The sequence below is a fragment of the Myotis brandtii genome, unplaced genomic scaffold (assembly GCF_000412655.1).
Source record: "Myotis brandtii unplaced genomic scaffold, ASM41265v1 scaffold104, whole genome shotgun sequence".
NCBI lineage: Eukaryota > Metazoa > Chordata > Mammalia > Chiroptera > Vespertilionidae > Myotis > Myotis brandtii.
The window spans coordinates 84022-96586 of NW_005353497.1; the positions used below are offsets into that span (position 1 = coordinate 84022).

Consider the following 12565-nt stretch of genomic DNA (forward strand, 5'->3'; position numbering starts at 1 on the left):
GGGGGGGGGGAAGAGAGGTGGAGGAGGATTACAAACAACAAGGAAGATGGGACACAGTAGAGGACAGTCAATGAAGAAGAGAAGAGAAGAGGGTCCCAGGGTGACAGTTGTGGTACCACTCAGATTAGAGTGTATCAGAGGCTCCAGGCCAGGCATTGTCACCAATAAGAACAGCAGATAAATCGGACCATTCTAGAAACCTAAAACACTAATTCAAAATAATAATCTCATCCCTATGTTTACTGCAGTGTTATTTACAATAGCCAAGCTATGGAAACAGCCCAAGTGTCCATCAATAGACAAGTGGATAAAAAAGCTGTGGTAGATGTATATAATGGACTATTACTCAGCCATGAAAAAGAATGAAATCTTACCATTTGCAACACTATGGATGGACCTAGAAGGTATTATGCTAAGTGAAATAAGTCAGTCAGAGAAAGACAAATACCATATGATCTCACTTATATGTGGAATTTAAAGAACAAAATAAATAAACAAAATAGAAACAGACTTATAGACACAGGGAACAGACTGATGTTTGCCAGAGTAGAGGGGGTTTGGGGGACTGGGCGAAAAAGGTGAAGGGATTGAGAAGAACAAATTGGTAGTTACAAAACAGTCACAGGGATGTAAAGCTCGGCATAGGGAATATAGTCAATAATATTGTAATAACTATGTATGCTGCTGGTTGGGTACTGGAAATATCAGGAGGAACACTTTGTAAAGTAGATGATTGTCTAACCACCATGGTGGGCACCCGAAACTAAATAATGTTGAATGTAAACTGTAAAAAGAAAGAAAGAAAAAAGAAAGAAAGAAAGAAAGAAAGAAAGAAAGAAAGAAAGAAAGAAAGAAAGAAAGAAAGAAAGGAAGGAAGGAAGGAAGGAAGGAAGGAAGGAAGGAAGGAAGAAAGAAATGAATGCAGACGTACTTAGCTATGGAAAAAAAATGTCACCATTCTAACATGAGTTTTAGACAATTAAGGGTTAAATTTCAAAAGGAAGAGTGTTGATAACTAGATAAAGTCTATGAAGGAATCTGGTACTCTCAGTGAAAGCTGCTTCTGGGAAAACAAAATTCTCTTTGACACTGCACCTTAAAGGACTGTACCTACTTACCTTATGGAGATATCCATCATTTTCTTATACTCACATAGTACCTTAATATTGTAAATTGATATACTTATCTTTATTCTGATGAAAAGTCAGAGAGGTTATGATTGGCCCAAGGTCATACAGTAAGTCATTAGTGCCAAACCTCTGTCCCTAAAGGCCAATGCCAAGCCTCTTTATCCACCCAGAATTTGGAAGTCGAGCCTCAGAACCAGTAACCACACAGGATTGCCATCCCTGCACATGGGGGCACTTTTGGTCACTGAGCCTCTTTATCCACCCAGAATTTGGAAGCCGAGCCTCAGAACCAGTAACCACAGATTGCCATCCCTGCACATGGGGGCACTTTTGGTCACTACCAATGATGTGCAGGAGGAAGATCACCCACATCTTGCCTCTTTTGACACTGAAAGATGACTGGCTGGTGCCAAAGATGGTTCCCGTGGCCATGATACAGACCCAGATCACTGGCCACAATGGGAAGTGAACTCTTGACCCTGCCCTCATTACAGCCACAGAGACTTGCCTATGACCCCTGTGCTCTCTTCTTGGGCTAGATGGGCAGCCACACCCCAGGGCCCAGGCGCACTTGGTCTGACCCTTTCACTCATCACCCAAATGTGGTGATGCCTGAAGTCCAAGCTTAAAGAGTAAGGATCAAGGTTTGTGGCTAGATGGTCCTAACTGGGACACACAGACCCTTTATTTCCTTCTTGACAGTTAAAAAATGATGCTCCAATGGATGAAGCACAGCCAGGGAGCTTCACAAGAGTGAGAACAAAAGAATCATATCATCCTTCATCAAGACTCTTTCAGGGGGAAAGGGAAGTGCTTTGCTTTGGATCTAAGAATGGAAGAGCCCAGAAATACTCGATGGCTGCATTCACGTCTCTCCTGAAAATACTTCAAGAAAGTGAAAGGGCTACCTTAGGACCACACCACCATCTGGGAAGCTTTTCCATTCCTCCAAATGACAGTCATTCTTTCTGTCTTGTCTCCTGGCCTGTTCACAGTTTGTACCACCCATCTGACCCTCAGCTTTCACTGTTCCATAACTATATTTACGTTTCCACATGGAAAGGTCCTATCTCCCCCAAACACAGAGCCTAACACAATGCTAGGCACAAGAGGAAGGCCTAGAGCCCTGATCCCCTCACCTTCCTTTTCTCCCTCTCGTCTCCCCAAAGAGAGGAATCACCAAGCAGCTTTGGGCCTCTGCACCTGCTTTCAGTGTCCCGGGAGGACCCTTGGGAAGTCTGGCCAATCATGAATGAAGGCCGAGTGAATAGGACAAGCGAAGGGCAGAGCTGACAAATTCCTTCCCAGCCTGTGTCGCTCTCCTAGCCACAAATCCAGTTCTTGGTTTAAAAGAATTATCATCATAATTTAGCGCCTGGGTCACCATAATGCCTTGTGCAATGCTGTAAAAGGGGACTCTGTTAGGCGAGGATCGTTACTGTAACTGTTCACAGTTCACTTTCTTGGAACTTCCTTACTTCTAGCTCTGAAGCAAAGGGCCTGGCACAAATAGAAGGAATGAGAAGGCCCTGCGTCTGCTTCTCATCCTGGGGAGGTCAGAGCCAATCACAGACCAGGAGGAAAGAAGCGGTTTCATTAACATTGACATAGAACCTTCAGGAAAACGTCCAACCCACAGGAGAACAAGAACCTTGCTTTTGCCTTGACACAGGTCTAAAAATGCCTGCATCTGGCCAAGGAGTCCCAATGGCCTTGTCAGCCAAGGGGGAAAAAACCAACCTTCCACATTCCCACCAAATATTCTCATTCCTACCAAGTCTACAGCACGATGAGTTTATTCACCATCCGCCTGGTTTCTAAACTCACTTTGGCTAGTGGCTAAGGGACACATTTCTGGCTCATTGATAATGGGACCTGGCTTCCGTCCTGAGAATAAAACTTTGCTTTAGGAACTTGGGCATCTTCCTGTTGAACTGCTTTGGTGAATTACGTCCTCCCTGACGGCGTGTGCAGGTGACACAAGAGAAATAACTTACATTCCTACTGACTTGTCTTCTTTAAAAGACTTACACTCGCCTCTGGAAATGCTTTCCTAGTGGTTCATGAAAGATTTAAGTCCGGCTCTGCCTGACCTTCGATGGGGACTGTGGTTGACACCCCAAATCTACTATCTCCTTCTTCTAGAGCAGGAGAATGGGGCTCTTGACTGCACAGACAACATTCTGAGCCCCCTAGGTGTTGTCCTGTGACTAAGTGCTGGTTAATGGGTTATGCATGGAAGTGACGTGTTCAACTTTCATGAGTACCCTTCAAGGGGAAGACACTGCCGTCCCTCTCTGGTTTTCACTCAATGGCTGGAACGCATCCCTAGTAATGAGACATCTTGGATCATACAATTAAGGATGATGCCTCATGGAGGGTGGAGAAGCAATGGAGAAGGATCCTGGGTCCCTGAAAATGTGTAGATTAGAGCAACTGCACCAGCTCAGACTTTTTAAAGAAGAAATAATCTTCCATTTTTAAAGTCTGGGTTTATTTATTTTTTGCCAGTGTTGTTTTGGTCTTTGTCACAGTTTCTGATTAATAAAAGGGCTCCTACAATGGACAAAGCAATGCAGTAGCACCACAGAGAACCAATAATTGCCCCTGGCTACCACCACCACCACCCTCCTCCCACTGCTCAGTAACAAGAGTGGATTCTGGGTAAGGGCTCTTGGTCATTGGTGCACACAGGGACAGCAACACAGAGGGTGCTGGGGTGAGAACTGCAGCAATCAACTGCCTCTAACACTACCTGCAGAGTTAGCCTATTTCCTTAGACACAAAACAAAAAGGCTGGTTATTTGCAGTGTTTCCCTGGGGGCGGTGCCACCCAATACCAACAGTACCTGCTTGCCTGCTGGAGAAGGCGAAGACGATGATGTCATCGAAGGTCCAGGTGTAGTCCTGGTGCGGGGGATAGAACATGAGCTTGTCAGAGGCTTCCTTCCTGAGGTCAATCAGGAGTGTGGAGTGGACCATGGGGACGGGAAAGCAGCCCATCCTCTTCCATTCTCTGATCTGAAGGTAGTCCGGGGTCCGTTTATAGAAGCCCTGCAAAAGAGCAAGCAGGGAGGCTATGTTCTCTCATCTGAGACTTCATCTTTCATGGTCATCTGCCAGCCGATTCCTTCTAAGTCAGCACCAGTTAGGGTGAAGTCCCCAAGCAAATCACCTTCACTCTTTTTATCTTGGCCTAAGAATTAGGATTGAGCTCAAGAACTGCTATTTACAGATTAAGTAATACTAAAAGGGTCCTGTTATCAGAAATAATTTTGGTTTCAGCCTATCTCTTGATTTAATAATTCCATAGAAGTACATTTTATGTTGACTTATGATTGAAGCATGAGTATGAAAATGTGGCAAAGCCAAGCAATGAAGGTGTCTGCCGGCCTGAGTTCAAATCCCACCTTTGCTACTTATTGTCTACAGGTATTGGTCAGAGTACTCAACCTAGTTCCTCATCTGTAAAACAGAAGTGACGGCCCTTTGCACTCCATGGGGATGGATGCCTTAACAATTCAGAGTGCTTATAGTAGTGTTGGCATTGAGAAAGCATCATTGGCTATTATTAAAATGGCTACATTACATTGGTTAATATTTTTAACTCAACATGCAGTACTGAGACATAGAAATAGGGTCTTCTTTCTATGAAGTTATTTATTCAATATTCTGGTGGAGCTGTCACTGCTCAAAAGAATTCCCCTTTGGAAAGTTCCTTGTGGGCAAGCACACAGGGCAACCAATCCCTTGACTTTGTGGTCACATTTTCTGTTGTGATGTCAGGGCCCACACACAAGGCATTGCAGCCTCTTTCACGCCTCGGGCAATCCCTTGCAGTGGTTCTCAACCTTCCTATACCGCGACCCTTTAATACAGTTCCTCATGTTGTGGTGACCCCCAACCATAAAATTATTTTCGTTGCTACTTCATAACTGTAATTTTGCTACTGTTATGAATCGTAATGTAAATATCTGATATGCAGGATGTATTTTCATTGTTCGCGACCCACAGGTTGAGAACCGCTGCTTTAGTGTCTAGATGAGTGTTCCAGCTGAGCTAACCCTAACCCTGACCACGTGGCAAGGTTGAAGCCGTGCAAATTGAAATTTAGAGGATGTGAGGCTTAGCGTTACTTGAACCATCTTCCAGCTGTTTGATCTCAGCCCATGTTTGATCTCTTTGAGTTTCTTCTCACACGGCGTAGAATGGATCACAAGCACTAAGGTCTATGAAGATACTTTGAAAACTGTGGTCCATTATAGGGAGTATTATTAGTAGTATAATTTTTTATTAGTAGTATAATTTTTCATTTAGCTTTTAAATGAAGGATCACTTAATATCCTTAAGTTAGAACATGGGTTCTCCTAATACTTCAACTTGAAAACATTTTTCCCAAGGAATAAAGGGAAGGCTGGTCTTTAAGAATGCATGTCATATATAAAGTTCTGGACAACTTAGGCACAATATTCTCAGAATGAGAAGATTGGAAATGTCATCATCATGATGAATCACTGAATATCCCGGGGGCAGGGAGGAAGGGAGCAGAGAAAGGGAGTTAACATGCCTCCTGCAGACAGGCAGAGGTGAAAACTGTGTCTTTTGTCCCCACATAAGTTGAATGTTGTTGGTAATAATTCTTGTTCACTGGCCAGACAACAACACCAGGGCCGCTTTGTTTTGGATGCTCTGGAGACCAGGGCCTGCCTGAAGCATATGGCGTCACTGACTGCCCCAGCAGAAGCCTGACTGGGGATGGCAGCCAAGAGTAGAGGGGTAAAAATTAGAATTGTCCCTAAAGTGTTCAAATTTTTTATTTTAAAAAAATCCTCACCTGAGAATATGGTTATTGATTTTAAAGTGGGAGGGAGAGAGGGAAACATCAATGTGAGAAACATCGATTGGTTGCTTCCCACATGTACTCTGACCAGGGGATCCAACCCATAACCTAGGTATGTGCCCTGACTGGAAATTGAACCCGAAACCATTCTGGTGTACAGGATGATGCTCCAACTGAGTCACACTAGCCGGGGCCAGGTTTTTTACTCTTATTGTGCAAAATAAGTGAGCAATTTCTCCTATTTGCTTTTCATGATGAAAGCAAACAAGAAGATAATTGAAACCTGGAGGCTGCAGTCCCTAGAATAATCCACCCTTATGGCTGATGTCACAGCATAACTCATTAAAAACAACCGAGTGATTCTGCCACGCGAGACACTGCAGATCATTAACTAAGAGTGTGTGAACTCAAGTGCACCTAAGTAACGTTCCAGACCAAGAACTGAATGACTTGTACAAATATGAACTTAATGCTTCCCTAGAAGAGATGTGGCTAATAACATGCATCTGAAACCTCTTGGGACTGCGGGAAATACTGTAGTGAAAGAGGAATGCCTCATCCAGTAGTGTGTTAGAGCCACTGACTGCTATGTTTTCAGGAACTGTGCAAGCCAGTTGACATGTTGACAGCTGTAAAAATAAAAATCAAGTTAATGCCACCATCTAACAGAACCGCAGATGTCAGCTATGCATATTTTTAATAATTATCTCATCAAGTAGCTACACTGCAATTTACTTAACCTTTCCCTTAGCTTAAACAACATTTAAGTAGTCTGCATGGTGGGAGTAACTTACACCACGAAAACTGGCAAATGTTACCAATCAGGATTTTCCTCCCACAGAGAGCCAGTTATTAAACATTTATCATTTGGCCCCAAACCAAACAAAATATAAAAGAGGGACTCACAATTGTAGCCCCTTGGGTCTGAGACCACATTTAACATATATATATTTTTCCTTAAGCACATCTTTATTCTATATTGATATATATGACATTGATCAGTTTATCTCTTGCATTTATTAACTAAAGAGTAAAACTATAACCAGCCGTAAGCATTCGACATTGATCAATTTATCTCTCGCATTTAACTAAAGAGTAAAACTATAACCAGCCGTAAGCATTCACTGTAACAGATCTCTAGACTTTAAAGATTTTACAGTGGAAAAGAGAGGTGATGGAAATAAAAGAATTCTGATTTTAACATGAATTTTGTAAAAACAAGCTACCATAGCAGTTCTAATTATTGGATCTCTTTAGAAATAAATTTGGCAACATATATCAAAGGTCATAAAAATATTTATACTCTTTGACTAAGGAATTCCACTTCTAAGAAGCTATTCTAAAGAAATAATATTAAATACAAAAAATTATATTAATCATGACGATCCTTATAATAGTTAAAAGTTGCAAACAACTTAAATGTTTTTAAACTAAGAGAAAGGTTAAGTTGCACTATAGCCACTTGATATAGTTATTAAGGACATGCAAACTGTTATCTATGATGTTAGAGTGGTGGGGGTTAACATGATATTTTTACCTTTCTTCATTTTTAAATTTTTCTATAGTATTCTTATGATAGTGTTAATGACAAAAAAAACCAAACCAAAACAAAAAACAAACACACCACCTATTAAATTTTTTAAAAAATCTCTGAGTCAGAGAGAAAAAAAGTACAAATCCCAGCAAGCTTTATTGGTTCATTTAAGCTTCTAATGCTAAAGTCACTAGAATGTTTTCTTCATAATTCATTAATTCAGAAGCACACACTGGGTGGTGGCATTGGACCTGGATATATCTCCTTTCCTGAAAATGCTTGCTCTGAAATGGCATGCATCTTTCAAAGGAGGAAATGAGAAAAAGGTTAATAGGGCTACTGGTGACTCGGAGCCGCCTTGTTAAAACTCATAGCTTTCACTCATTGGCCAAAGACTTGCCTGAGGTGTGATTCCGCACCAGAAATTGGAGTACAGGCCCCGAGACTCCAGCATGGGGGCCACGATGGTTTTGTTTTCGGCAATCAGTAGGTTGAGGGTCTGTGGATTAGTCAGGAAGTTGTCAACATCTATGAACTAGGAAAAGAAAAGGCTAAAGTCAGGTGAAAATATACTTGTCGTCATGGGTTCAGGAGTAACCCAACACCTCCGGAGGATCACGGAGGCTGGCTCATGAGATATGGCACCAGTTATCTATGTTCTCCTTATGGGAGTTCATTGCAACAGGATGGCTTTCATTCAGACTAAACACACTTAGTCTAACTTCTACATGTTCAGCTCCGCAAAAGGCACCAGGCAATGAATTGGTGTTACCACACTGGGGACACACGCAACCAGGACCCAACCCACAATATTCAAAAGGGAAATGGGAACGGTAGCTGCTTAAGAAGACGTCCTTTCTAGTGAAGAGAGGTTCATGGAGGATGAGGATGGAACAAAATATTGACTCCTGATCATCAAGTCCAGCACGTTCTGGACCACCTCACAGTTCTAACGGAAGTGATGGAACCTCTAATGGAAGTGATGGAAATTCACCACGAGAGCCCAGCATCATGGGGAGCAACTAGGAAGCCAAGAAAGAGGTGCCATTTCCCCAAGTCACTCAGGAGCAAAATGGAATGGCGTTTCAGAGCTGTTCATTTGAATCTCTTTTTATACAATTAATTTAATTCCTCTGAAAAGTTATTAAGACTATATTATTTTACCTACAGCATCTCCCATGAGCTACAAAGATTTGGATCTTTATGCCTGTTCTATGAAAGTGAGTGAATAATTCAAGAGCTTGTTTGCTTACTGAAAATGCATGTCCGAAGTGGGTCTGAGATGAAATCCGGGTATCTCAATATTAAATTCCCAACATTTCCTCCGTGCCTTTATTAAAAAGTGGAGAAGGTAGGGCCTAGACATAAGATTGTTTTACTTGATCCCACAGTCCTAGTTTTCGGACAACTGATCTGGACATATTCTAGATAACAGTTGTCAAGAAATCAAACATCTGATTTTACCAGAATGTAGTCTGACCATTTTTCCCTCGCAGTTCGAAGGGCTGCCTGTCGTAGCTTCATCACGTGGGCAAACCGGGAGGCCGGCCAGTGCTTTGGACCAATTTCATCAGGATAAGACCTAAAATAATAATAAATAATAGTAGTAGTAGCTTTAATAACTGAGTGCCGATATATTCCAGGCACTATGTAGAAACTCATTGAATCTTCCACTCACCCTCGCTTGAAGTAGATACTATTCTTGTTAGTATCATCCCCACATACACATAAAGAAACTGGAGCAAGGAGAGAGCAAGGACTTCTGCTTACCGTACACAAGAATCTTTATGTGAAATAGTTCAGTGGGTTCTAAAGGGAACCCACCGAGTCCCTACTAGGTAAGTAGAATTGTCTGAGTATCCGAGAGGTATTGGTTTCAGGACCCCCGTGATTACCAACATCTGTGGATGCTCAAGTCCCTTCTATAAAATGGTGAAGCATTTGCATATAACTTGCACACATGGTCCCGTATATTTTAAATGTTCTCTAAAGATTATTTTGAATACACAGAACAATATAAATGCTATGTAAATAGTTGTTATCCTTTATTGTTTAGGGAATAATGACTAGAAAAAGTCTGTACATGATCAGTATAGATGCATTGTAGGCCTAACTACACTGTACACACACCAGCAAAAAATGATAATTTTTTTTTCTGAATACTTTCGATACACTGTTAGTTGAATTGCAGATATGGGACCCACCAACTGTATTACTATTCTCCCTGTTTCACAGATGAGGAAATTGGTGTAGAGCAGTTTGAGCCATTTGCTTAATGCTATGTAGTTAATAAAGGGCACAGTCAGGATTTAAACCCAGGCATAACCCCAACGCTCATGTTCCTAGGTACTTCTTAAAATACATTTTTGCCATCAGGTACATTTGGGAATTTGTAGCATAAAAATGTGAGTTTCCCAGGAGAAAGAAAGGTTTAATTTACTTGGGCAAGTCTCAGGAAAGGATGCCACAGAAGCGAACACATGGCTGTATCCCGGGTGAAGGGAGGTCATGGAGCAATGCATAGTCCTTGGGATCTCCATCAGCATCCTCAGAAAGGCCGGCCTCAGGCTCTCACATGGCCACATAGGCCGATGGGTGCTGTGCCCTCGAGAACCCTTCTGAAAACTCCTAATTGGCATGGGCATTGACATTGCCACAGTGGCCCAAACTGGCCACCACTTCAAGTTCTTAGAGCTGTGCTGGTAGTACACGAGCCTTGGAGAATGAAAAACCGCAAAAACTATACAAATAGGATGAATAAAACTATGTACTGCACAGGAATTCTCTGGGATGCCTTCCCCTATTATTGCTTCAAGGAAAAACAGTGCAATTCCTGTTTTGCTGAATACATCACCCCCCTCCCAAATGCCTCTCCTAATATTTTTCACACTGACCTTGGCGTACAACACATTTAGTCAAACACTGGCTATAGAGAAAATTACCAGGATCCAAGGTAGGAACATAAAGTCTTTCAGGGCCATTCTAATGATGCCAAATTCCATTATAAGGGACTCCAAAAGGGTGTTCAAAAATGTTTATAGTGTTCAAATTTTCTAGTTAAATGTTGCTGGATATATAGATCACAAGCTGGGATTTGAGATATGTGTATATACATGCATACACATATAACATAAGAATTATATACAGAGAGACTAGAAGGACAAAAATTTGTTCTGGAATGGCACTTAGCATACAAATTTGGCTTTCAATAAATGACTTATCCTGGGCAAAAATATAGGCAACTCAATTCATTCTACTTGTACAGTTCCGTAAGCTGGAATTGTATTAGCCTTGGGAATATGTACAACAGTAATATGTTTACTCATTCACTCATTTGTTCAACAAGTATTAATTTTGTGCCTGCCAAAAACTGCATTGGGGGAAATATAATTTGTGTACTTTAGCCCCCAACAAAGAACTCAGAAACTTGGAAAAATGCACAGGTTATATAGTTTATGTTCGTGAAGTGTACAGTTGTGTCAAAAAGAATGATGGAAAAAATAAGCAACACACGTGTTGAGAGAGAGAGAGAGCTCTGTAACTGGAATGACTGGCAACAGCTTTCGGTAGGAGGTGGGATTTGGGATAACAATTGGTTATAAAGAAAGAAGGGTCTTCTAGGAGAACAAACCTACACCAGCAAAAGCTTGGGGTTGAAAATAAAAGGAACATTCTAGATAAAGCAGGCATTTTTGGGCAGAAGAATCAGGAAATGTGGGTGCATAGGTATGGGTGCTAAGTGTGAGAGTCACTGGAGTCTTTTTTTTTAAAAATATATTTTATTGATTTTTTACAGAGAGGAAGGCAGAGGGGTAGAGAGTTAGAAACATCGATGAGAGAGAAACATCGATCAGCTGCCTCCTGCACCCCCCCTACTGGGGGTGTGCCCGCAACCCCGCAACCTGCCCTTGACTGGAATCGAACCTGGGACCCTTCAGTCCGCAGGGACACTCTATCCACTGAGCCAAACCAGTTAGGGCTGGAGTCTTTTTAACAGAAAAACTAACCCATTAGTATTTTAGATAGATTGATTTGATAGCAAGATATGTAGAATGACTTGAAGATGGAAGCACCTAAGAAATTGGTTGGGTTAAGATTAGAAATAATCTAAATGCCCATCAGTAAGAGATTGATTATATAATTATGGTATTTCCATACAATGCATACTTTGCAGTCATAAAGATAATGAAGAAGCTACTTAACTATAGAATGATTACCAAGATATGGTAAGTGAAAAAGCAAGGTGTATATAAATATACAAATTTTTCACTATGACCCCTCAAGTAGAAAAGGTTCATACTCAAAATGTGAATAAATATTATCACTATTTTAAAACATAGACCGCCATGGTGATTTACTGGTGAACTCATGAGAACTGGAACTTGGCTGGGACCTGCTGGAGTAAAGAGGAAGGGAGAAAGATAAAGATCTGCCAAAGGAAGAAACTTACTAGAGATGCAGATGAAAAACAAAGAAAGGTCACAGGCGCCTCCAAGGCTGGAAGCCTGGATGGCTGGAGAACTGGTTAAGGGAGGAAGGGTCCGTAGTGAGTTCACAGAATGTCCTCTTGCTACTCACTCAGGCTCATCCATGGGCCTCCATTCCACGTAGTGATAGAGTCTCTGTACATTCTTCAGCCACTCCCTGAGGATTTCTGTTGTGTTATCCACATTGTGATCAGTGGCTGCCCTGCACGAGAGAAAGCACAACAGAGGTCAGGTATGCCATGCAAAGGAAGCGGGGGGAAGCCAAAAGACCCCAGATTAAGTGACAGGAGAATGACCAGTTCTAAAAACTGTACATATGAAAACGATCCTCTCACAGTCCAAACGGAACAATACATTCCTAAAGAGAAAGAGATACTGCTTCAAATCATCCTGTGTCATTAGATTCTTAAACAAGGCTCGGCCAACAGCAGAGTAAATGGTTGTACTAAAACGGTATATGCATGAAATGAATTAAGAAGCTACAGTAAATTCATTACTCTTCTTGGAAATCTTCCTGTTTGCTTTAATTTTCATTTATCCAAGATATAAACTCTGCCTTTTAACTTCACGAACA

General features: G+C 41.6%; 1 protein-coding gene across 4 annotated transcripts in view; it reads right to left on the reverse strand.

Annotated features, from left to right (window-relative positions):
* The window catches only part of COLGALT2 (collagen beta(1-O)galactosyltransferase 2), a 31501-nt gene extending 19308 nt beyond the window's left edge, over nucleotides 1–12193 (reverse strand). For 2 of the 4 annotated variants that reach the window (XM_014537992.1, XM_014537998.1), the window contains exons 1-4: nucleotides 12083–12193; nucleotides 8969–9086; nucleotides 7905–8039; nucleotides 3980–4184 (exon numbers count right to left, since the gene is read on the reverse strand). In XM_014537992.1, coding sequence (XP_014393478.1) covers nucleotides 3980–4184; nucleotides 7905–8039; nucleotides 8969–9086; nucleotides 12083–12096 — 472 coding nt within the window. In that variant the 5' untranslated portion in view covers nucleotides 12097–12193. The remainder of the gene's footprint in view (nucleotides 1–3979; nucleotides 4185–7904; nucleotides 8040–8968; nucleotides 9087–12082) is intronic. The other 2 variants (XM_014538008.1, XM_014538002.1) reach the window with 1 other exon arrangement.
* Nucleotides 12194–12565: the final 372 nt, after the last annotated feature.